Source organism: Medicago sativa, chromosome 7, assembly GCF_051527215.1.
Source record: "Medicago sativa cultivar Bolivia chromosome 7, Bolivia_mono, whole genome shotgun sequence".
Classification (NCBI taxonomy): domain Eukaryota; kingdom Viridiplantae; phylum Streptophyta; class Magnoliopsida; order Fabales; family Fabaceae; genus Medicago; species Medicago sativa.
The window spans coordinates 53,632,657-53,658,824 of NC_140755.1; the positions used below are offsets into that span (position 1 = coordinate 53,632,657).

Consider the following 26,168-nt stretch of genomic DNA (forward strand, 5'->3'; position numbering starts at 1 on the left):
TTCCATGTAAACTTTTGTTTGTTTAATTTTTTTTTTCACAACCTTACATCATTTGTTTCATCTTCACACAAAACTCATTTTAAACCCTTAGCGATTAGGAAAAATGATAAACAAATTTTTCTAGCTTTGTTGAATCTTCATCTTTCTGAATGACCATCTTTTTAAATCATATCTTCAGTGAGAGCCCTAGCTTCTTAGAAAACATGTGTCATTTTCAAGAAATGAACAAACATTCAAAGAATCTAAACTCGTGACTCATGAATTTTGTGGAAAACAAGATCCATTATGTATAGAAGAGTTCAAGACTAAATGGAGGCCAACTAGTCGAATGGAAAAGGGGATTACTTCCACATCCTATGATGAAATGATTCATGTTTGACTATTTAAAGAGTGATAGGTAGGATCTTAAGTGAGGATTTTCCAATTTTTAAGGATTTTATGCACTATTAAACTGTTAAGGAATAAGTTCCAAGTAAATCCTTTGCTATAACGTTGAGTCTTGCAAAAATTTAGAAGAAAAATCTCCTTTAACTCCTTGGAGATAAAATGAAGATTAAACTTTGTCTTAGATAATCTGAAGAAGACAGTAGCACCTACATTCCTTCAATCGATGGGATATATATCCCTAGATATGTAACAACATAATGTTCAAATACATTTTTGATAGTGTGACTCTTTGAAGAAAGTTACTAAGAAGAAGAAGAAGAAGAAGAAGAAGAAGAAGAAGAAGAAGAAGAAGAGGAGGAGGAAGAAGAAGAAGGAGGTGGAGGAAGAAGAAGAAGAAGAAGAAGAAGAAGAAGAAGAAGAAGAAGAAGAAGAAGAAGAAGAAGAAGAATGATGATGATGATGATGATGATGATGATGATGATGATGATGATGATGATGATAATAATAATAATAATAATAATAATAATAATAATAATAATAATAAGGAATAATTTTTTGTAAAACATCGGTATGAAAATATTAAGGAATAATTTTTTGTGACCCTATGGTAAAAATAATTTCATTCATCCTCACATTAACCTAAGTGATCATCCTCTAGTAAATCTTCATATTGTCATTGGAGAAATGATCCTCTGATGTAGCTTAGAGGATAGCGATTTATTTCCCTTTGGATTAGTATAATATCAACACTTTGACGAGGAAATGATCTTCTGATCAATAGTTCTTTAAGTAGCAAAGACTTACTTCCTTCTACTGAGATGTTCACTTTGAATGAAAATTATTTTTTCTTCAGAAACACGTATTTTAACCTTGATGTGGCAGTGTTGTCTTGATTGATCTCAAAATTATTACTTGTGGTAATCATTAAAGATTTCTTTATGTAGTTGTTCTCTTATACTTTATGTGAATCAGATATAATGCATTTCAAGTCAAACGATACTTTAATACTTCTAATTATTAGCAATATCACTCACATTTGAGAACAAGCATGTTAAACTTTATGAACTTTATCACTCAAAACTTATATTCAAAACGAACTATGTTGGAAATTTAGATTATAAATAATAAATCAATTTCTAAACTTAAATTCTTGATGAAATAGATTCAACATTATAAATAAAATTGAATTATTCACTTATTGATAGAATGAGTGATTTTAAATCTCAATATTGTGACTTTTTCTAGGTGAATTTAGGAATCTCATTCATCACTTTATTGTTTTAGAAGCAAAAAATTTCCCTCAAGATAAATAAGGTGGTTTTAACTGATTCTCGCTTTCAAAAATATTAGTAATTATTATCTTCTAAGTGAAGATTGATTTGTTAGATCACATATTCCTTTGATAGTTATGTGAAACACTTTCCTATGAGAATAGTCATATATTTGAATTATTATTCATTTACCTTTGAAAAATGCAAGTGTGACTTGAAACGACAATAATTTGCAAGCTAATTGACTCCAATACATGTGAACAGGGTCAACCCTAGACATAGGCTCGGGGTGCGACGACCTAGGACTCAGCCCTGTAAGGGGTCAAAAAAAAAATTGTGTAGAGATAAGGTGTATATTGTAAGGGTTCATTGTATTAGCGCATATATAGTAAAACTTATGAAAATGCCCCAAACACTAACAGATTTAATCCTAGCAGCCCTTCACTTTTTTTTTTTTTTGTAAAACAACTTCAAAATGCCCCAACCACTTACAGACTTAAGCCCAACAATCTTCCAAAAAAAAATTGGTATTTTTTTTCACTCTGTCACTTCTCAAGCGCCTTCAAATTGATCATTTTATTCGATTTGAATTTTATAATTCGAAGCTTATTAACTGTATTTCGGATATTATAATCTGAATTGTGATTAACTAGTTTTTTCAAAACAGTGACATAAATTAAAATGACAAATTTAAAGATACATAATTCAAATTGTCAAGAATTGAACACATTTTTTTATTTGATTAAGAATTCATGATACATTAACATAATATTTATTACAGCAAATTATTTGATCAAGAATTCACAAGAATCAACTGTTTTGTTATTGTTGTTTATATGACTATTACTTCTTTGGAAAATAGATTTGAAGACATTTGAAATGATTTTACATCTCAAAATGCTCGAAGAAACTGCAATCTTATGACTTCCCAATTAAAGTGAATTTTTTTATTTTTGATATTTTTTAAATCAATTGTAAAATCTCAATTGTAAGCTATATATCCTAGTTTTATTAGGACTAGTTTCTTTGAGATACGTTTGATATGTCTACATATAGTTTTATTTAGCTTTGTTAGGTTTGACGGCCACCCCCCCCCCCCCCCCCCCCCCCCCCCCCCCAAAAAAAAAAAAAAAAAACTTTTTTTTGTTTTGTTACTCTTTTGAATTAATAATACTTAATATGTTTTGACACAAGATGTTTTGGAATGTCAACATAGGTTAGATTTTAAAATATCGTATTAAGGTAACTTGATATTAAATATTAGAACTTAGTCTCTAGATGTTGGTTACTTCTTATATATTATAGTTTAGGTATTAGATCTTAGGGTGTATGCATCGTATGCATTGCACCAAAAACAACCACGTACGCACATAACAGCCAAAGCATAACTCTGCAAACATAAGACATAAACAAAACAATCGTACATTTTAAAAGGAAATTAACATTGTTTTCTTTGACTATATAGTTCGTGTATGCATCGTATGCATTGCACAAAGTCTCAACATCACATTGTATAGTGTTTGAATCATGTATATTACATAGTGTAAGCATCATCTGCATTGCATACTGTATGTATTGATCCACTTTTATGTATTAGATGTGAACAAGACTTATTAAAATCATTTTTATATTTTTTTTGTTAGGTCCAACAATACTGTTAAGAGTTATTGTCATTTTAAGTGGTATATACTAAATAATTCCTTCAAAATATAAAAATGTCCTATATTGTTTCATCTTTTAACTCTGATACGAAATACATACTATAGATATACGAATAAATCTACATTAACAATTAATCATAATCAAGTATCATATTGCATTATTTTATTATTGATTAATAAGTTTTTTTTCGATAAGGCCAAGAGAAAGGTTAGGCATCCGGGAGAATCTGAAGCATCCCAACTAGGCTGACACCCAACAGAAGCCCCCATCCTCTACCGCCTTTCAAATACGTAATATTATTAAAAAAAGGGAATATTTACAGAAAGGGGGGACTAGGCCAAAACCCTCAAAAGAAAAAAATAAATATATACAGAAAAGAAGGACCCGGAATAGCTAAGGAAATCTATAATTAGGCATCCCATTCTTGTCCCTTGCAAAAACCGCCAACAAAGAAGAAGGCAACATAGTGAACCACATAGTATACTGGTATCGCATGACCCAAAGCTTCCAAATAATAATATCCATCTAAGTCTTTCTGCAGCACCGGATCTACCGAAGCACCATCCGGAGCCACAATACTACTGACATCTAATGTTTTTTCTTTGATGAGAGATAAAATATGTTCTAGGTTCTCCTCCAAATCATTTCTAACTATCTCATCAGATACATTCTCAAGTTGTATGCTAAAAGTATTATTATTAATAGCAGGGCTATGAGAAATAGGAGTTACCATAGTTGTCTGTGTTTCTACCGGGATGTCATCTGTGGTCAATAATTTCGTCCCCATGGGATAGGGACGCTGCACCAGGCTCCAATGTAGCCTCCAAAGATGCGGCCTCAAGTGTTTTTTGAACTAGAATATCTAAATTCATGGATTGGTGTTGCGGACGTGGGACAGTTTCCGTTTCCTCCTCCAAAGGTGCAGCCTCAATTATTTTTTGAACAGGAACATCTGAATTCGTGGACGGTTGTGGGACTGCTTCTATTTCCTCATCAACAGTTATCAGTTCTGAATCATTTTCTTTCGAGGAGTTAAAAGCTACAGAGGAACCAATGCCCGAAGGATTATCTTTTGTTGGTACCCAAGTAACCTTCTTTGCGGGGACTTTCTTCTTCCCATGCGCAATCTGATCCTTAGGTGTCATTGTTTCCTTTCTAGGATAAAGTCGTCTACAAGTAGTGACATCGTGGCCTACATTCCGACAGTGAGAACAAAAATCTGGTAACCATTCATAGGCCACTTCCACCGTAAAGGAATACCCTTCCCTTTCGACCACAATTTCATGAAAGAGCTTGCGAGAGAAATCCATGTCAACCAGAATACGTGCATAATGACCGAACAAGCACTTGGACGTCGCATTGTCGATCAAAAGAGGTGTACCAACCGCACTCGCAATCTCACGGAGTGTCTGCTCCATCCAATACTCCTGAGGCAATTCGAGCAATCGAATTCACACCTAAGCATGTGTGTTGCGCTGAGTATGCATATTAAAATCTTTGGACCACTCAAAAAACCTAAGGACACCCGGCTTCAAGTTCACCGTACCCGCAGCCCAGACCGGGCGCATATCCATCTCTGTTGCAAAGAAAAACTCGTAATACCCTCTTCCTAAAGACAACATATTCCATGCTCCTGTTGTCTTCCAAAGTTTCTTTAGTTTCCACTAAATTTCTTTGGTCGCATAAGGCTTGTCGCCTTTGTTCAAAACAAGCCTACCTCGCAAATTAGTCTTACAAAAAGTCGTTCCTTTTTCATAAATATCTTCCGTAATCTTGATGCTAACTCTTTCACCTCGAATCAAAGGTTGAGGTAAATTGTCGTTGGAAGCAGCCTTGGTCGAAGCTGTCAAAGCCTGTGCAAATGAAATCACCAGAGAAGCAACTGGTGGGGGTGGTGTGACAACCCTCGCAACTTTTGGGGGCGCTGCCGGAACGAACATCTCAGCCTGCCAGTCGAACATGGCAGCTGGGATCAAAACACGATCAGATGAGTTCAGTTGTGTTGAGAATCTTTTGTCACAAAACAGTGGATTGTGAAGAAACCCACACGATGCCAATTGGAAGAAAATCAATTGTGCACCGATTATAAGCCACCAAAATGGAACCAATAATTAAATTCAAGCACCGATCAGAATTGTAAAGCATAGAAGATCACAACATGAATTCAATTGAGTGATGGAGAATAATAGTAAGAGCTTCACGAGAGATACTATCAAGAATCACCAATTACCTACCACACGTAATCAAAGATGACAACAAGTGGATTGTTATATCATACACAATTGAACGAATCAGGAGAGGTGAAGGATTTCGTCGGCGCTCATGCTAGTGAACAAACAATTTCGTCGGCCTTCAAGTTACCAAATAATTTTACCAATCAATTGTAACATTCTTAACCTCCAAATGTCAGTTTTTAAGAAAACTTTTCAAACAATTTAGAATCTAAAATATAAACAACAAAATCAAAATCCTCATAATCAAATTAAACCCATAATAACAATAATTAGAATAATAAATTCAAGATCCGATTTCACATGGACTAAAGTCACTTGAATTAACATGAAATTAAATATATGTCTCAACATCCAAAATAAATTTTAAAGAGAGTAAATGAGGAATAAGCCTCCAACTCAATGATCTCAAAATAAAGTCACTAACTACTACACTTCTTCGTCCTCCTGAGAAATCACTGTGTATAAAATAAGTAACAAAAGAGAACAAACAAATAAGGTGTTAGTACATTCAGATATGTGTTTACTATTTAAAATTAAAGTATATGAATTAGAATTCATAATAATCACATAGAAATAATAAAAACACTCATAATCAGATATATTTTCTCTTGTTATATAATTCAAATGATTCAATACTCATCATGTTGTACATCATATGTATTTGATACTTTTCCCTAATCATTCAATAAAACTTAACTAACAATCCTACTTATCCAGTATTTTGGGGGATTTTTTACTTTATTTGAATTTTTCCTATATTGGCCCTGTTTGGATTAACTTATTTTAGAGCTTATGCAAAGCAGCTTATGCAAATAAATATACCTTTATTTATTATTTATAAGTTTGTTAATGTAGTTTATGAAACAACAATTTATGAAGGTACAATTTTCGTTAGTGAGAACATATGGATTAAGATAAAAAAAACTTATTTATTTGCATAAGCTCTTTTTCATAAGCTCAATCCAAACGGGGTAATTTTCCAACATTGGATGATAACGTAAAACTACTTATGGATTTTCAAACATGAATTCCAACATAACCTGATTCAATATTCATGACCATGTCAAAATGATCATGCACATATAATATGTTCTTTTGTATTCCTTAGTGTATATAATCACATGCTGGTACTAAACTCATCTTACTCATGTCAGGTACCTTCTCAACATTTATATAGTAACATATATGAGGTTATATGATATGTATGAGACAAATGGAGTGCAATAACATTACCCAATCCAAACATATAAACACAAATATCATAACCATACATAATTCATAATTAAATTATAAGCATAAATCACAAGTAAGTAAATGTGATACACACAACATGCCTTAGGTTTTCTCATTCATCTAAGCCTATTAACTACCCATGATTATGACAATCTCTTAATTTTCTTAATGAAGGTTTCTCACAATGTAAGAGTCAAAGAATCTTAATTAACTTAGTGATTCTAATACCTTCAAACACAATTGAACAATGATGGAGGGTTTTGCCACCAATAGAAGAAGCATCATCAAGCTTTGCAAAAAGAGACAAATAAACTTAATAATTTTCAAAAGAAAAAGTCTCTTAAAGTACCAACAATGTCAGCGTGAAAAGATTTTTCATCCCTTTTGATTGAAAAAAAAACAGAAATGTTATAAAAATAGATAAAGTAGTTGCTACAAATTACATAAATCTATTATCTATGGACTATATAAGTATAATCATTCCCAATTACAATATTATACTCATAAATGGAACAATATATGCATTTTTATTCATAAATAGTTAATAGTTTCTCAAGAAAGCACAATTCATATAAATTACCAAAAATAAGTAACAATTGAGTTAAATAGAAAATAAAAGTATGCTAAATAGGATAAAAAAAAAGACGTAATTGGTAAAAGACCTTATAAGGTTCTTCATCAAAGTGGATAGAGATGAAATAGCAGCTTCAGTGCGACCAAATAGCACTCCATATAGCCTTGCATGCTTGCCAAATGGGAAGACAGCAATGGTCATTTTGATCAATTTCAACCGGTTCAGAAGTAGACTCCATTACATTCGGTTCAACCCGACCCTCATGTTGGCCTTCAGCAGAATTTCCCTCATCAGATCTCTTGTGGGATTCTTGAATTCCTTTTTTAAGAGAACGTAATGCCCGATTTTCAGAGATTGTTGCAAGTCTACGAACTGGGCGAGTTTGACGTCGATTCATTTCAAAGATAGCGGTTTAGGTTTTGGATTTTGAGAATTGTTTAGTTCAGATCAAGGAGGACAAAGATTTAGATTTGGTGACCAAATAAATATAGTAGAGAGATTGAATTTGTAAGGGTTAGGAATGATGGAGCTTACAAAAAAAACGAGAAAAGAAAACGGAGGTTTGTTCTAAAAATATAAAAATTGTCCATTACTAATGTAATTTTTTCAACTATAACCGTTGACTTTAAAATATTTTATTAAAGTTTAAACTTTTAAAAAATATCACGTCAAACGCTTTAATTATTAATTTAGTTTCATATTTCTAGAATTTTGAAAAACAATTAAATAAATAACACAGCACTCAAAAAACTTGGTTCATGTGCATTATCTATTAACTAGCGAAAATACAGACACTCACGTGTCCGTCTTTCGGTTATTTTTATTGCGCTAACGTTTGAAAATTATGAACAATGTTTTTTTTATGAAATTTTGATTTTGATTAAAACTAACAAAAAAATTTAAATGTTTGTTGCTTTCAAGTTATAAAAAAATCAAACTAACCATGATTATATATTTCAACGACACCGACAATAATACAAAAAAAATATAATCTAAATTCTTTTTTCAATGACACCAACAACAATTTTATTATAGAAAAAGTTGTTTAAGGGTATAATTGGAATGATGAAAAAGTAAGTATAAATATACCCATCTAGTTTGTTACACTTTTTAAATGATAACGGTAAAAAAAAACAAAAAAAATAATATTCATATCATGTTTGTTACATTTGTTTCAATGTTTAAATTTATTCTTATCTATTTGTTACATGTGTTATGTAACACCCATACTAAACGTATCTAGAAAGTTTAGTATGTGCATTATCTTTAGTACTAGATACATTAAAATTTACAACATAAAGCCTTCGAATGAATAATATATACAACAAATCACGTTCGTACATTTAGCCATACAATACTTATATCGAAAACATAGTAATACATTCTTGAATCCGTAAGAAATATCTTGCAGCGGGTATGAACGAGTCCTTGCTGATTATCCATTCGGCCACAAGCTTACTACATTCTGCCAAACCAACCTGCTGATCTGAAACAAAAGGATTGGGATGAGAAATAATGTCTTAGTGAGTTCTACCTACTCCTAGGCTATAGGTAACCTCGGGGGAAAACCTAGTGTCACCACGTGTCTACAATACAACCATTCGGTTGATTATACGTGTGTGGAACATGCATACCTAGACGGTCGTGCATACTAGGGCCGTCATAAGTTTCTTCGTATCATAGGCTATAATTCTTGTCTTATTTTCGACATATCATGGCGGTCAAGGGAACCTAAGACCGCTTCGTCAAGATACGATAAACACATCAAGACCTAGTCATAAACCATTCATGACATGATCCTGAACTGGACGATCGGGGAGATACTAAGATCGTCGACAGTATATCTTCATAAACTTATCCTTGCACTTAAGCTTACAAATGTCTCACAACATATCATAATCATCATTGTATTCATAGCCATTCATTATGTTAGAGGTTAGCGTGTAACAAACAACATTATTTTGGTTCATTTTACGGAGTGTATCGGGTGGAGTAACCCCGAGTACAATCCCTTACTTTACCGATTAATTCCTAGCTAAGGTACATCGGACTCCCTCAGTGTCGTGCGGGCCTACCTTGCGGAGTGTATCCCGTCCCCCTTGGCGTGAACCTCTAGTATCCCCCTTGGCGTGGATAACGGAAAGACACGACACCTAAATCTTGTTTAAAGTCTTATTCATGCGTAAATGTCTTATACTTATACTTGCTTGCTTGTTTACCACGGGTCTGTAACCTACCCGATTAGCGATAAAAATACTTACTTACTTATACTTATCAATTCATGGCTTGATATACTTAGGGTTCATGTTAACATTCTAGTTCTCGACGGTCTACGTCGAGGCTCTATGGTTTTTACCCATTCTTAGTTTATCGCTTCCGGAATAACATATTCTCTCATAAGTGCCATTGTTGTTGAAAAATGATTATATGTCTCATGGATTTTCCGTTAAAAGCTCAATTGTGATGGTACATTAGGTTATTAGAGATTGAGGGTTTTCTTTAAGTTAATCAAGGTTAAACAAGTGGTTTCGGATGGCATGACAGGGCCTCAAAGCAAGCTAGCAGTGAAATAAAGTTTGCCAACTCGCCAGAATTTCGCTATCAGCAAAATGGCTCTGTGATGGCCATGCTGAATTCTGGAAATTTCTCTATTAGCCAAATAATTTCGCTAATAGCCAACTGGTTCTGGGAAATTTTGCTATTAGCCAAATAATTTCGCTATCAGCGAGTTTCTTCGTACCAGAAGTGCAGAAAATACAATTGTTGATGTTTTACCTCAATTCTAAGCAATTTAATGTACCATAATCATCCAGAATACATGAAAACTAAAAGAAATGAAATGCATGGCTTTACAAACATGTCTCAAGCAACAATTGAAATCACAAGGGTATTAAAATAAGCATGCATAAGCTAATAATCATCAAGTTTCCGCGCATAACACAACCATTCAAGGGGAGGAATTCTATCTAGAGAACTCACTTAATTGATTCTGCAACAATCACAACATGAGCTTGATTTCCATGCATGCAATCCTAACCCTAGCTTGCTCCAATTTGTATCCAATGTTCTTAGTTTACCAAGACCAAACCCCAACATCATCAATCTTGCCCTTGTGATGAAAAGAGTGAAATCAAACTAGGTCCAAGCTTCCATTTGCTTATAAGCTCATGAGGGAACATAGTGTATAAACTTGTCATGGAAGGAGGAAGATTTAGGAAGGATTGGTGGAGAGAAAGAGAGAGAGGCGTGAGGCATAGAGAGAAGGGAGAGCAATTCTTATTCATCCAACCTAGAGAGAGGAAATCCATACCAAATGATAGTTTTGGGACAAGTAACATTTATATACCCCATACGTGTAAGTACCAAATCGCCCCTTGTCTTAAACGTTCTTAACCTGACACTGACAATTACACCCGTTCTTAACTGACATTGCGTGATAATATCTTCCGTCGTACCTATCTTCCACATACACTTGTCCTCAGACACGTTCGACTGATAAATCTCCAATAACTGATGAGTGGGATATCTCTATTATATATATTTGCGCTATTTTTTTTTTAAAGTACACGTGGCAACCTATTGCTGAAAGGCGCATTTAATGTTATTTTTCATGTACATTTAATGTTATTCTCATGAACACGTAAGGTATGGTGGAGTTTATAATAGGAAAAAAAACAAACAAAATTGGAATCCAAATTAGGTAACCGAAAATGTTGTGCAAAAAGTCAGAATTTGAAATTTTTGTTTAATGCACCAATGTTTTCTTTTATGTTCACAATAAATATGAAAAAGTTTATAATAGAAACGACAATCATAATTTGATGAATTATCCTAAAATGTTATCTCTATTTTATAAGAGTATTTAATGCACATGATTTCAACCAAAAGTGATCAGAATTTTACGGAGAAAATTAAAAGTATTTTACGGAAATAATGAAAAAAGAGGATTATTGTTATTTCCTTAACAAAATTTTATAGGAGTATGTTATGCATATAGTGCTTATTTCCTAATTTCCTAATTTTCTAATAGTACATATCGCCTAACACCTCTGTCGCAGAAAAAAATTATTAAAATTAATTCATGTCATCTTTATCTTTATTATAAACATTTCCCTTCCCTCAAATCAAAAAGTACACATCTTTACATTTCACTTCTGATTTAATGCTTTTTTATTTGTTTAATTTATTTAATTTTTAAAAATTGAAATGACTAAAAAGGAATATTCTATAATTTTGTATACACTCTTATTCAAATCTCACTTTAATTGGCCTACCATTTTAATCTCCACGTTAAAAAAATTATATTACATTGTTACTATCATCACGAAAAATCATCACTTTATTTCTCACTTTTTCTATAGAATAATTTCTCACCTTTTTTTAAAACAAATTCCTCACCTTTTTTAGAAGTGGGTAACTTCTCACTTTAATTTGCTGTAATTTTAATCTATAAATTATGATAGGTTTTTTTTTTTTTGTAGATATAGATTATGATATGTTGTGGATCACCATGTTTTATTACCTTTTTTTTGTCAAAAAAAATTACTTTTCTTTTTTTAAAGTTGTTTTTGGTACAAGATTTTTAAAGTCATTTTTTTTGGTACAAGATTTTTAAAGTTATTTAGTAAGCAATCAATTTAATGACAATTGACACCATTTTTGGTGGGATTATTTCGTTTTTTTCATTTACAATACTACTCCTAATTACTAATTTCAATCAATGGAAATAATTACCAAATTCCTTTGATTGTGATTGTCCATCTGCACTCTTTTGCTATAAATATTGCTTACAATCCTCAATATTTTTCACACGATATTGATACTGCTTCTCTCAATTTTATTTTTTTTGAGGATGCTTCTCTCAATTTCTAAATATCCTACATTCAAACATTTTATGTTTCTAACTATCCATTTTTTTTTAAAATTTTAGAGTTAATTTATTTTTTTAAAAAAATTGTCTTTAACCCAAACATTGTTTGTCAATATTTTTCACACCATATCGATATTGCTTCTCTCAATTTCTAAATTTCCGACAATCAAACATTTTATTTTTCTAACTATCCATTTTTTTTTTCAAATTTAATATTGTTATTTTATTTAAAATTTATATTTTAGTAACTCAACTTTTTTATATTCTTATCTGCAACTTTTTGTTGTTTTTATTATGATGTTACTTCTTTGGATAAAAAAATCAGGTGCCTATATGATGATTGGACAGATTGAGGTAGTAAATATATAGTATTTTTGTGTTTGCACACATATAATTGTTAGGCTTAACCTTTAACTTAATTCTTTATTTTAAATTGATCTCATAAGTATAAAAGTTTTAATTTGATCTTTTATCTTTGTTTTTGTCGGTCAATTTGGTATTATTTCATCAATTTTAAATCTAATTGTCCATGGAGAACCAACACCGAAAGTGGTCCATCATAAATCTTATTAGTTTTTATAATTTTAAACATTTGATCTTTTTTTTTATATAAAAATAGGATTGTTGGATTAAGCATGTCTATTAAAAAGATGAAGAAAGGGATTTTTTTTATTGTAAGGAGGGAATTTTTTTATTGTTGACGATTCATTTTAAGATATAATAGACTTTCACAATCTAATGATCCCTTTTTTTTTTGGTAGATAGACGAAATGGCAAAGTCATTATAAACTCACACACACAAGTGGAGGTACCGGGGTTCGATCCCCGGTCATGGCATCCGGCCTAACAATTTCGGAATTTTTGCCAGTTGAGCTAGGACTTTTGGATATGATCCCTTTTTTATAAACAAAAAAAGGGTTGATTAAAAAATTAAAATTTATGGTTGACCACCTTCAATTTGATTCATCATAGATATTTGAAGTTAAAATTGATTGAATATGACCAAATAAAATGACAGAAGCACTAATGATGGACCTAATTGAGACCTATTTTAGTTAGGAGACAACTTTGAAAGAAAAAAAGGTTAAGGATCAAGTGGTTAATTAAGCCTAATTGTTATTTAAATATACTTTGTTTTTTTTAGGGATTTAAATATACTTTCTTAAATATTTCTTTCAAAGGTCTCTGACGTCATCCAGAAGGTGTACTCAAATATATTTTTTAATATCGTAGACTTGATCTAATATGACAGTTTGATGTAAATTTTTTGGGTGATGAATGATATGAAACTAATCAGAAAAATATATATTTTCTCCTCTTGATTTTGCAGTGTTATGGTACATAAACTATTCATCTATATGTATTATGTATTATCTCTATCTTTTCTTTATAATTATTATGATACTTAAAATAATAAACATTTTTCTTGCTTCAAAATACACGTGTCATCTTTTGTTTGCCTTGACCATCTAATATTTCTAGCATTTAATTACTTAAAATATTTGCTTTTATCATTTTTCTAATTTTTTTTGAATAAATCATTTTTCTAATTGTTAACTGTGAACTCAATGTTACATGATATTTTTTTAGACGAAAACATTTCATGGTTTTTGTAACATTAAAAAATTTATATTTGGTCATTTAAAACAATATTAATTGATTGGGAAAAAACCACTTTACATTATTTTTTCCTTTCACGTGAATACGTTACATTTTTTATAATAGAGTTAAAAAAAAGACGAACTTATGCCCAACAAAAAAGTTTGATAATAGAGTTAAAAAAATTGACATACTTTTTTTTTAAAGGAAAAAATTTGACAAACTTATGTGCATGTTCTTATGTTTTTTTTTCGTGGTTTTTCATATATAATTATTACTACCATTGATTTTTTAAATCTGCAATATTCTCAAAGTTGGATATAGCCACAAAAGCTACATTTGATGTGAAGAACCGTATGAAAAGCAAGTAAAAAAAGCGTTATTTTTTTTTTTTATGGAAAATATTATTTTTATGAATATACCATTTAACTCTATTTAATCAAATTACATCATCATACTATACAAAAACAAGTTTCTAAACTGAGTCAAAGACTCTGCCCTTTTAAAGACTATATTCATTAATTAAATTGTTTTAATTCTACGATTTTTAAATATTTCAACATTAATTACTACGTTTCTTTAAATTTAAATATTTCAACATTAATTACTACGTTTCTTTAAAAAAAAACATTAATTACTACGTTTTTCTTTTCTTTCCTTTTTTGCACATAATGTAATAAATTTCATCACAAATTTTTCGATCAGTACAAAAGTATTGTTTTATTTGCTACAAATATTGTTTCTACATTCAACATTCTTCACACCATTTTTTACTCAAAAAGAAAAAAAAAATTCTCCACACCATTTTGATGTTGATTCAAATTATTTGAAATTCTTTAAAATAATTCAGCGTTTGTGTTTAATAGAATTTTCAATATTTTTTTTAAAATTCTTTATGTAGCTCCAATTCATAAAACTTATTCAATTTTTAAGATTAATCCCATTGGTTAATCTTAGAGTTTGGTTGTTTTCGACGATGATTTGTTCGTAATGTATTGTGTGACAAGCTTGCATGTGTAAGTTTATGTTGCACCCTATCATTTGAAACTATTTATGTTTACAACTCACTGGTCACCACTCTTTTTGATATTAATATATATACACTAATAATAGCATCGGTTTTGTTAAAATTTTAAATAATAGCATTGGTTTTGTTAAAATTCTAAATTTTGAATTCCAATAGCCGTGGCCTAAAAGCCTCAATTTTCTATTCAAAATAAAAGCCTTAACTTTAGCATATTTTTTTTGATCCCTTCGCTTATTTTAAACTTTTAATGTGGTCTCTTATGTTTAAAATCGGTTAATTGGGTCATTTAATTTAATTATAAAGTTCAATTTCATCCCTTAAAACCGATCATTCCGGACCTTTAACTTATCCAACTCAATAGAATGAAAATTATATACTATCATGTCCATCTATTTAGGGGTCAAATTGCATCAACAAACAAAAACTAAAAGATCAAATTGCACTAACTTACATAAGTTAAGAGACCAAATTGATTGTTATCAAGTTGCACTAACTCATCATAAAAAATTGGTTTGTTTAAATTGTAAATTTTAAATATTGATAGTAGTCATAAAAAAAATTATTCAAAATAAAAGCCAAAATTTTGGAAAATTCTAAAAAAAAATATCAAGAACATGGGAAGATCATATAATTATATAAATAGTAATAACAATAAAACTTTTATGAAAATTTAATGATACCAAAATTAAATTTGAGAAATAACCGGTGATTCTCAAATTCCAATTTTACTAATTTTCTACAAAGGTTTATTTGCAAAATATTTAAAGTAGGTCATGTCTTTTAATAGCATAATACACATAAATTCCTTTTAATAACAAAAACTATTTGATGCATTTATGTATAATTTTATAAAGAAAAATGTACATATGATAACTCCTTAATGATCATTGCATCATAATAATTCTCCACGTATAATATTTAATGAAGTTAAAAATACAAAAATCACAATCAAATTCTTTTTAATAAAAAAAATTATCTTGAGGGAATGTTGACTTTGTATAAGGTAGGGCTAGACCTACAATCTCTAAATTCAAAGTTTGTATTTTTTTTTTTTACTAGAGTTAGAAAATTGCAATGAACTAGGAAATGATTTTTTTTTTCTCGCCTCAAATTAATCACGACAATGACATATTCCTTATACTCAATTCATCTCACATCTTCCTTTTTTACTGAAAAAGTTATTGATTTTATTGTTCTTAATGATTGGAATTGTCTGGTCAAAGAAATTAGAATCAATTAACGAAACACCACATCTTTTAAAAATGTCTAATAAGCATGTATTTTGTCAACTCAACATGACACATTCGTGTTTTCCAATGGTTAAATCTCAACAATGACCAAAAATGAAAGAATTTGAATTAATACAAGTTGAATAAAAAAAATGGTATGAAAGCATTGGAAAACGTCATATCATTTTAAAAATTCTAATAAGCATGCATGCATTTTACCAAATAGTAGAACACATCAACATTTGTTTGTTGTTAGAGCCCACCAAATACCTAAAGTGAATAAATTTGAAATGATATAGATTGAATGAAAAATAATGCATGAAAATGAATGACATCCAATTATTAAAATTTAAGATTAAATAAAAAATCAAACAAATGATATTCAAAAACTAACAAAACAATTTATCATAATGATGAGGCTTTCGAAGGAGTCTATATTAGGTTGAAATATCATACTAGGCCAATAATAACCACATAAGTGATATAAACATTACATCTTCACACAAAATCTCAAAGCTATATGTATATGAGTCATCTCACTTATATGTTGTTCAAAATATGTAGAACGTTAACTCACACTTGATACATTAACATCTTTTAATCAAGTGTGCGACTATCTGTGTCTGTAATTTTGTAACATAATCATATAAATTAAAGGAGAGACACAACATGTTCAAAAAGGTGGGTTGGTAGTAAGAATCATGAGAAAAGGGAAATGAAATTAGAAAAAATCACGAGAAAAGAGAAATGAAATTAGAAAAAACAAAATGAATAGGAAAAAGAAATTTAAATGTGGGATAAATTATAAGGGGAAGAAATATGTAGTGTATTTTGTCCATGAGAGTATAGGAAATAGAGTAAGTTGCCAGTATTTTTATGGGTTCGTTAAAGCAGTTGGGAATTTTTGGGTAATTATTTTACCAAAAAGTTAGACTTAATTAAAAAAAAACACATCATTTTAAAATGTTTAACAAACACTTATTTTCTCAATTTAGAATAATCATCTGCATTTTCCGTTGTCACATCCCACTAAAAACCAAAACGGAAGGAATTTAAAATAATAGAGGTTGAAAAAACAAAAAAGCATGAAAGAGAATTAGATCCAAGGAATAAAATTAAAGATATAAATTGACATCATTTCTTCACTCAAAACCTCAAGACATTAGTTATTTAAGTCTTACTACTCATTTTTCTCACCATCTAATCTTGCATCTAATATATTTTTGATCAATATCTTGAATCCAATATAGAACGTTAACTCGCATATGACAAATTAACATCTCTCTAAAGTGTGAGACTATCTGCATCTATGATCTGTTGACATAACCAAATAAGCTCAAACTGAGACACAACATGGTGAAAAAATGTGGGTTGGTGGTGATATTATGGAGGGATGTTTCTTTTCTTTTCTTTTCTTTTTTTGACGGCATGGAGGGAGGTTTATGTTTCTTTCTTACATGAAAATAGAAAAAATAAAGTAGAAATAAAGAAGATGATAATTTAATAGAGTGAGCATTTATTTGTGGGCGTTTAGGAAATATAGTGAGTTGTTGATAATTTTACGGTTTTGTTGAAGGAGTTGAAAATTTTGGGGTAATTATTTTACCAAAATAAAAAAACTTAGTAGACAAATTCTACATCGTTTTAAAATTTCTAATAAACATATATTTTGTGAACTTAGTCGAACACATCTACACTTTTCCATTGTCAGACTCAACCGAAAACCAAACGTGAAGGAATATGAAATAATCGAGTTTGAATAAAAAAATAACATGAATGTAATGACATCCAATAACTAAAATTTAATAAAAAAAAAAATAAATGACACTCAAAAACTAACAAAAAGTTCATCATAATTTTGAGACTCTCAAGGTTTTCTAGAGTAATTTTGATCATCACATTAGCCTATAAACCAAGAAAATGAGGTTGATACTAAATCTTTACCAAAAACTGTAAAACAACAAATATATTAGTCATCTTACTTATATGTTGTTCAAATTATACTCTTACATTTATATAGAACTTTAACCCACACTTGACATATTAACATCTCTTAATCAAGTATACGACTCTTTGTGTCTGTAATTATGTCATATAGTAAAAAAAGGTTAAACAGAAGCACATGTTCATAAATGTTAGTTGGTGGTACTTTCATGAAGGTAGATTTATGTTCATTTTTTTATGAGAAGATGTAAAGGAATTTAGAAGAAAAAATGAATATGAAAACGAAATTTGAACATGGGAGAAGATAAAGGAAAAAAAATAATTATTGTGTGATTTTTCCGTGATAGCATACAGAATAGTGTAAATTGTATGTAATTTTATGAGTTTATTGATGGAGATGGAGATTTTGAGTAATTATTTTACAAAAAAAAAAAATTAGACTCGGTTAAAAAAATGTCAAATAATTTTAAATATCTAATAAACATGTAATTTGTTAACTGAACATAACACTTATGCAATTTTTTATTGTCACATGCCACTAAAACTGAAAGAATTTTGAAATAATAGAAGTTGAATGAAAAAAATTTGCAGGAAAGAGAATGACATCCAAAAATTAAATTTAAAGATAAAAAATTAAACAAATGACATAAAAAAAATAGTTTATCATAATATTGTGACTTCCGAGAGATCCTACCCTAAGTTTGATCATCACATTAAACTAGCAAATATCAACAAGTGAGATTGACACTACACCTTCACCATAAACCTTAAGACATTAAGTATATATGTCATGTCACTTAGACGTTGTTTAACATTTACTCTTGTGTCCAATGCGGAACTTTAACCCACGCTTGACATATTAACATCTCTACATTAAGTATAACACTCTCCGCACCGTGATCTACCACCAGGAAACACTCTCACTTTCCCACAAAGTTGAATCGATATATGACAGTGGCGGAGCCAGAAATTTTATGGAGCCCGGGCAAAAAATTTATCACAAATTTACATGTGACATAATATATAAACAATCATAAATCGAAATAAAAGAGGTTCCTCATTTTGTCAACAAAAGTACCATTTAAAATATCGTTATTAATTGAAATTGATCATGTAATATACGTGAAGTCTGAAAAATGACCCTGTAATTAAATAACATATATTCTGACCATGTAATTCGAGATTCTTATTATTTATAACCCTATAATATACGTGAAGTCCAAAAAAGCAACCAAGAGATTGAATTTTGTCATGATTTCTTAGAGGCGTGTTAAGAACATTAAAATATGGTTTTACACAAAAAAAATTATAAATTTTCGACAAACGACAAAATTAATTATGAATTTTTAAAGTGTAAAAAAACTCAAAAAACAAAACAACGGAAATCTCGACCTATAAATCGAATTTTGAGCTCATTATTTGCAGAGACATCTATAAAAATGCATAAAAAGGATCTATGAAGTTTCATATCATTTTGAAGCCGTTTAAATTTATTTTGATTTTTCAACCAAAACGTGCAAAATTGAAATTTTGTTCCGAGTAAGCGTATACTCACAGGTCAAATTCCTAATTAATGGGCTATTGAGTTGTGGCATATATAAAGAAAGTACAAATTAATTATAAATTGTTTAAGTAATTCATAATTATGGGGGAATAAAAATTCATAATTAATTTGTCCCTGGTTGAAAAATTTAATTTTTTGTGCAAAGCTATATTTTAACGTGCTAAACATGTATGGAAAAAATTCAATCTATGTCACATTTTTAGACTACGCGTATATTATAGGGTGGTCAAAAATAAGAAGAAACTCAAGTTATAATGCTAGAATATGTTTTGTACTTTACATGGTCATTTTTTCAGACATAGTGTATATAACAGGGTCAATTCGAACAATTAACCCTTTAAAAATAAGAGAGATAAACTTGCCATCAGTGTGCTAAATAAAATTAGGAGGTAAATGTCTTTTCTGAGACCTCTTTGCGTGTGAGAATTTTTAGATTTTGCCCAAAATTTTCTTTTTTTAAGTGAGTTAATGAACTATTGGGTTGTAACATATATAAAGAAAGTACCAATCGAGCCCAGGCGAGTGCCCGGGGTCGCCGGGAGGTGAAACCGCCCATGATATATGATACCACCATTGAACCTTTTGAGGGATCCGACACTTATGTGGATAGAGCCATTGGAGAGAGAGAACAACCACACAAGTGAGAATGATCCCAAATCTTTACCCAATATTTTAAGGCATTAACTGTGAGGGTTTTCTCACTTATATGTTGTTAAACTTCAACTCTTATATTCAATGTTGGATTGTGACCGACCAGTGGCGGCGCTAGAAAAAAAAGGTAGGGTGGGCCATTAAAATTAACCATTGAAAAATTGTTTAAAGCTTCGCAAAATAAACCAATAATTGAATTATTTAAATTTTTCAGGTGGGCCACTACATCACTTTGCGGGAATTTGGATCAACCGAAACCTAAAACCGACATAAAATTGTATGAAAGCTCGCAAAATAGACCTATAATTGAATTATTTAAATTTTTCGGTGGGCCACTACATCACTTTGAGGGAATTTGGATCAACCGAAACCTAAAACCGACACAAAATTGTATAAAATCTCGCAAAATAGACCTATAATCGTTGATTTTTTAATTTTTGGGGGTGGGCCGTGGCCCACCTCAGCCCATGAAGGGCTCTGCCACTGTGACCGACACTTGATACATCACAAGATTCTCTCTCTTTCAAGTATGATGAAATTCTAGCCCGTGCATGGCACGGGTCTCCACACTAGTTACATGTTATTTGTATTGAAAATTGAAGGTATTTTTGGAAAGAAAAATTCAACCCAAAAGTGCTGAAAGGGTAGTTTTCTTTATATATAGTATAGATAATTAGTTTTATGTAGCTCCTTCAAAAAAATTAGCTTTATGTATATCTTATTTTAATAAATTAATTTGAATATATTTATTATTTAACTTATAATGAATGGAATAGGAATAAAAATATTATTGTTTTAATTTATAAAGTTAAGCAAATAATTTTGTCGAAAAAAAAAGTTAAGCAAATAATTTAATTTAATTAGATAATACTTTAGCGATTTTTGACTTCGACTGAGAAAGGTTCAGTTGAACCTTATCTCCTCTATAACATCATTCACATAATATCCGCTCTTTCTTTTGCACTCAAAACTTTTCAAGAGCAAATTTATTCAACTCATAAAAGAAATTTCATCAGAAGACTTGAAAAAATATTTGCATAACTAAAACAATTAAAGGTATTAGATTCAAAAATTTAAAGTATAAGCATTTCCATCTAAATTATCTTGTAAAAAAACTAAATAATCAAAATCTAAGTACTACCTATGAACCACTTACTTAAAGACAAACTTTTTTACAAACTTAGCAATTCTTGGAGAAGTTTTTCTCAATGGGTCTTCAAGACACGAAAGAGGCGGAATTTCTATGACAGTTGTTGTTCTGACATCCCATTTGTCTTAGAAACACAAGTAAATGACTAAAAAACCCATCGGTAGTTAACTGATGTCGGTTTTCTAGTTATAAGTCAGCGGTAGTTAACTACCGTTGGGGGTATTTTAGTATTTTACTTGTGTTTTTAGGAAGTTTATGATGTTAAAAAAGCAATTGTCAATTTCTATCTTTGAAATAAGGAACCAAGTAAATAGAAGAGTACGCCTTAAATATTATAGGGTAGAACAGTTGTAATAAGTTTGATATGAGATTTAAAATTATGTTTGTCAGTAACCACCCCTACAAGCAAACCAATACTCACAATTTATGTATAAAGACTATGAGATAATATTATATGGTAGAACATTTTTAATAAGTTTGATATGTCTTCCTTTAAAGTATATAAATGTTATCATTTGAAAGGGATGATTGAAATCGAACAGTATTTCTGTTAATTGTTGGACAAAGTCATCAAACTCAAAACGCTGGAAGAAATGGATTCATATAAATTATCAAGGAAGCAATTCAGAAAGTCAGTATGTGACAGAGCTCAAGTCTTCATGATCTTCACGACTGTAATGGAAGGAGAAAGATAGCGATGAAATATTTGTCTATAGTCCATAAACTTCTTGAAGTGTTTGTCAATGTCAAACTATTACCTTCGGAGAGGGAAATTCAGTTTTCAATAGACTTAATTCTTGGATCGGGACCATTTAGATGGCACCATATTGTATGTCTTCATAAGCTAAGCAATGTAACGATCATGAACCATTATCCTTTGCCAAGAATCAATGATTTGATGGTGCTTGCGAGTATTTTTAGTCTAACGAAAGTCAATCAAATCTGAAAAACACAAATAAATGTTTGATTGGTACGACTATGAGAGTTTGAACAAGATAATAGGTAGACTCGTGAGTTTGAGTGTTGTTTTTGGAAAATGTCTCTGAATTAGCTTCACGTTTTATCCTCGAAATTGGCTAAGAATGGTTTGAGGTTGAATTATTGAAATATTAAAAGACTTGGATATAAATGATGATTCAATTAAAAGAAGTTGAAAGTAAAAAAAGTGTTAAGTTAAAAGATTGAAATGTAAAGGACATAAAATAAATGACAACATTGTAAATGGCATGAAATGTAAGGTGTAAAGAACGCAAATGAATTGGAAAAACAATGTTTTGGAAAATAAACTTGCTGAAAATGTAAAGTGTAAAGTACTTTAACTTGAAATTACAAGAAAAATAAAGTAACTTAAAAGAGAGTGGAATGTATACTTAAATTTACGAAAATCTTGAGTCTGCTTCAGGTTAGGAAGGCTTAAATATTTGATCATTTGTTCTTTATAAGAACTATAAAGAAAGAAAATCAAGTAACTGCCATTCATGGAGATTTCTTTGTTGAGCTATTCCCAGATCGTGTGTTGTGGATCAACACATGCTCCAAATTTGCTCTTCATCGACTGGTATTCTGTCTAATTTAAGTCTTGATAAACCATGTGCTTGAACGGTCGACTACCTCCATTACACGTGTTAAAGTTCTTCATCTTATGCAAATGTGTCTCAAAAGTCATATTTTTTTGTCAATTCCTCGGTTATACTTGAGTCCTCCAGTGTTTTCTTCAAAAAGTTTGAGTTTATGTTGACTCTCAGTCCCCTTCAACAAGTTGAAATTTCGCTACATGTTCCCTCCATATTTTGTTCGTTTCGAAAACGATAAAAAAAATTGATGGTTGACAACTCGACAACTCCAAAGGTTGTGTCTTATGTGAACTAACATGTTCTTCCTGGTGTCACATGTCTAATCAAGAATCACATCTTTTGAATATTGCACCATAGGGTGATTAGTACCTGCACCATTTGGAAATCTCGAAACTAGTTGTTTCATCATTACACAAGTTTGAGTATTTCACTTGTCAAAAATTGTTCCACCCAAGAATTGAATTTGTGTTCTTCTAAACAATTTATTTTTCATTGGAGGTCATTAACCACTTGAGTCCAATACATGATTGTCAACCCTTATTGTGTGAAGTTGTTGATGTCGTGATATGAATGTATTGGAAACATATTGTACGTTTGAATTGGAATTGTGTCCATGACATTGTAGTATTTTTTTTTTACATATGCATCCAATCAAATCATATACAGTGTCGGTATCTTAACTTAGTTTCTAAAATATCCAGAAATATTTATATAAAATTACTTGATTGGATGCATTTGTATAAAAGTTTTACATTGTCGGTTTATGCAAATCAAATGTGTTGTTATAGTTGTGGTTTCCATTTCTTTCATCAAAATGTGAATGTATGCTGATCTTACATAAAATACATCATTTATAACTATTGATGAAATAAAATTATGTATAAACGGTAAGTGCTACGCATCTCATTTCCCTGAGCTCGCGGGAAGAGAAATAGCAAAGAACATATTCCAATGTACAATTGAGTAATATACAACTAGTGAAATTATATACCATACTCATTCAATTATACACATTCTGTGTGCTTTTTTGCATTTCAGACTCAGCTCTCCTTATATTTTCAATAATGAGTTGAACTCTGGTGGACATTTCCTCCGTTTGCTCCTCAATATTGTTTATGAAGCTGAGTAGTTTTTCTCTATATGCAGCACATAGTTCATCTTGTCGCTCCAACTCCATAGTAAGTTCAACGATTTTCTTATCTTTATCGTCCTAAAAGTAGAGGGAAAAGTAAATTGAAACAGTAAGGATCAACATATCAAGTAGATTTGGAAATTACAAGTTAATATCAGAAAGTTGCAAAGACATTCCTCTCCATAAGAATCAATTCTAGCGAGACCAAGAAGTTGAGTTAATATGCTTAGCTTTCTTTACACCTTTATGTACCAAACACCGAATTTAATGTAATAGAACATCTAACACCATTTACTAGTCCCCAAATATATCCATTACTTCATAAATCCTAAGTTCGTAACTATCTTTGGTATCTCATGTTTTATTTAAGGGAATATTGAATAAAGCTACAGCTTGGCTTTAATATCTTTCTTATTTGAATATTTACATTTTATCATCATTGTAGTTGCTACTAATCTCTGTTAACTTGAAAGATAATTCATCTCTGCCTCCTTGCACATGCAACTCCAATAACAGTAGTGAACACTAACTGTACTTAGAAAGAACATGAACGAGACCGCTAACTGTACATGCACTTTCTACTCATGTCACATACATGCACAAGCAAACAACAAAAAATAACTTGACCAATAATCAAAGAACAATAAAGTGAAGATTTGAAGTAACCAAGCAGATATCTGTATCAATTCTTCAATATCCCCGTCTTCAAGACAAGTACCAGACATGTTAAATAGCGGCGCTATAGCCCTATTGCATAACGGAATTTGAAGAAACCACTATTTTTCCTCGATACGCTATTAAATACAAAACATTGTGAAATAGCGGCGCTATAGCACTGTTGCGTGGCAGAGTTTGAACAAACCGCTATTTTCTGCAGTCTGCAATTGACAACACTACTACCAGAAAAACCAAAGGAAGATGATTGATATCAGAGCTTAAACTACAATGGGGTTCTGTGATGTTTAAATGGCAGAACTAATTTTCCACACTTCAATTTCCAGTTTATCAGTGAATTAGTCTAAAATTTCTTAGCATTGTTGATGCTGAACTTTTTTACAAGGTATGGAATGTAATAAAGGCTGACCATTTTAGACTGTTTAACAAGGATCATAGGCTAAAATTGGAAAACTTTGATAGAAACTGATACCAAAATACAATAGAATCCCAAGATATTCGAGAGTCTTGGATCCCTCCCTTCCCAAATGTTCAAGAGTTGGGTCTCTCCCAATACTTTACCAAATAACTGATCCCCCCTTCCCCCTTGTCCCATAACTTTGCTATTTATAACACAAATACATAACTGCCACACATAACCATAACTGTCCTAATTAAAACAATATACAACTCCCGCCTAATTATAATAAGATATAGCATAACTGCCTTATTTCAATAATCAGAACCGTCTAACAGACTTTAACAGTAATTTTTAAATCTTCAGTTGGAGGCAGCAGATGAATTCCCCGTGATTTTGCTGCAAATGAACAGTCATTTTGGGGGATACTTAACAAACTTATTGACCCGCAAGATTGAAAATAAATCTTACCTGAAACTCCTGTTTTGGCGAGTACATTATTTCAAAGACAATAGTACTTTATTTGATTGTGGGGATAGTAACGATGTTGTCTGTCAAACTTAGGTCATGTTCTTCTGGGCTGTAAATGAAGGTATGGCCATAGTCACATAATTCGTGTAATCAAGGGAGAATTGCGAATTGGTACGTGAGTACCAAATTCGGTACTTCGGCGTATTGGTACGCACAAACCAGCGAACCAAGCGTACCAAAGCATGGTTACCGGTGATTGGTTGAAAAAAAGGTTTAGACTACAAAGTAAATATAAAATGAATCACCATGAGTTGAGGGCTGAGTGAGAAGAACATGAACAAAGAGTGGAGAGTGAGAAACTTGGTAGAAGAAATTAGGTAAAAAAAATACTTTTTTTTTATAGCTCACTATATTTATTTAGGTATTATTACTACTACGAACCGGAGCGTACCGAAGCTATATACCCCTATACGTACCGAATTCTTCTCCTGTCGCGTACCGCGAACCCGTACCCGTACCGCGTA

General features: G+C 30.9%; 1 protein-coding gene across 1 annotated transcript; it reads right to left on the reverse strand.

Annotated features, from left to right (window-relative positions):
• Nucleotides 1–4,078: 4,078 nt before the first annotated feature.
• On the reverse strand, nt 4,079–5,281 carry LOC146906775 (uncharacterized). The gene is made up of 3 exons (XM_085728953.1): nt 5,038–5,281; nt 4,862–4,929; nt 4,079–4,747 (listed from the first exon to the last, which is right to left on the reverse strand). The coding sequence occupies exons 1-3, from the start codon at nt 5,279–5,281 to the stop codon at nt 4,079–4,081; spliced, it is 981 nt and encodes a 326-aa protein (XP_085585079.1).
• Between the last annotated feature and the right edge of the window lie 20,887 nt (nt 5,282–26,168).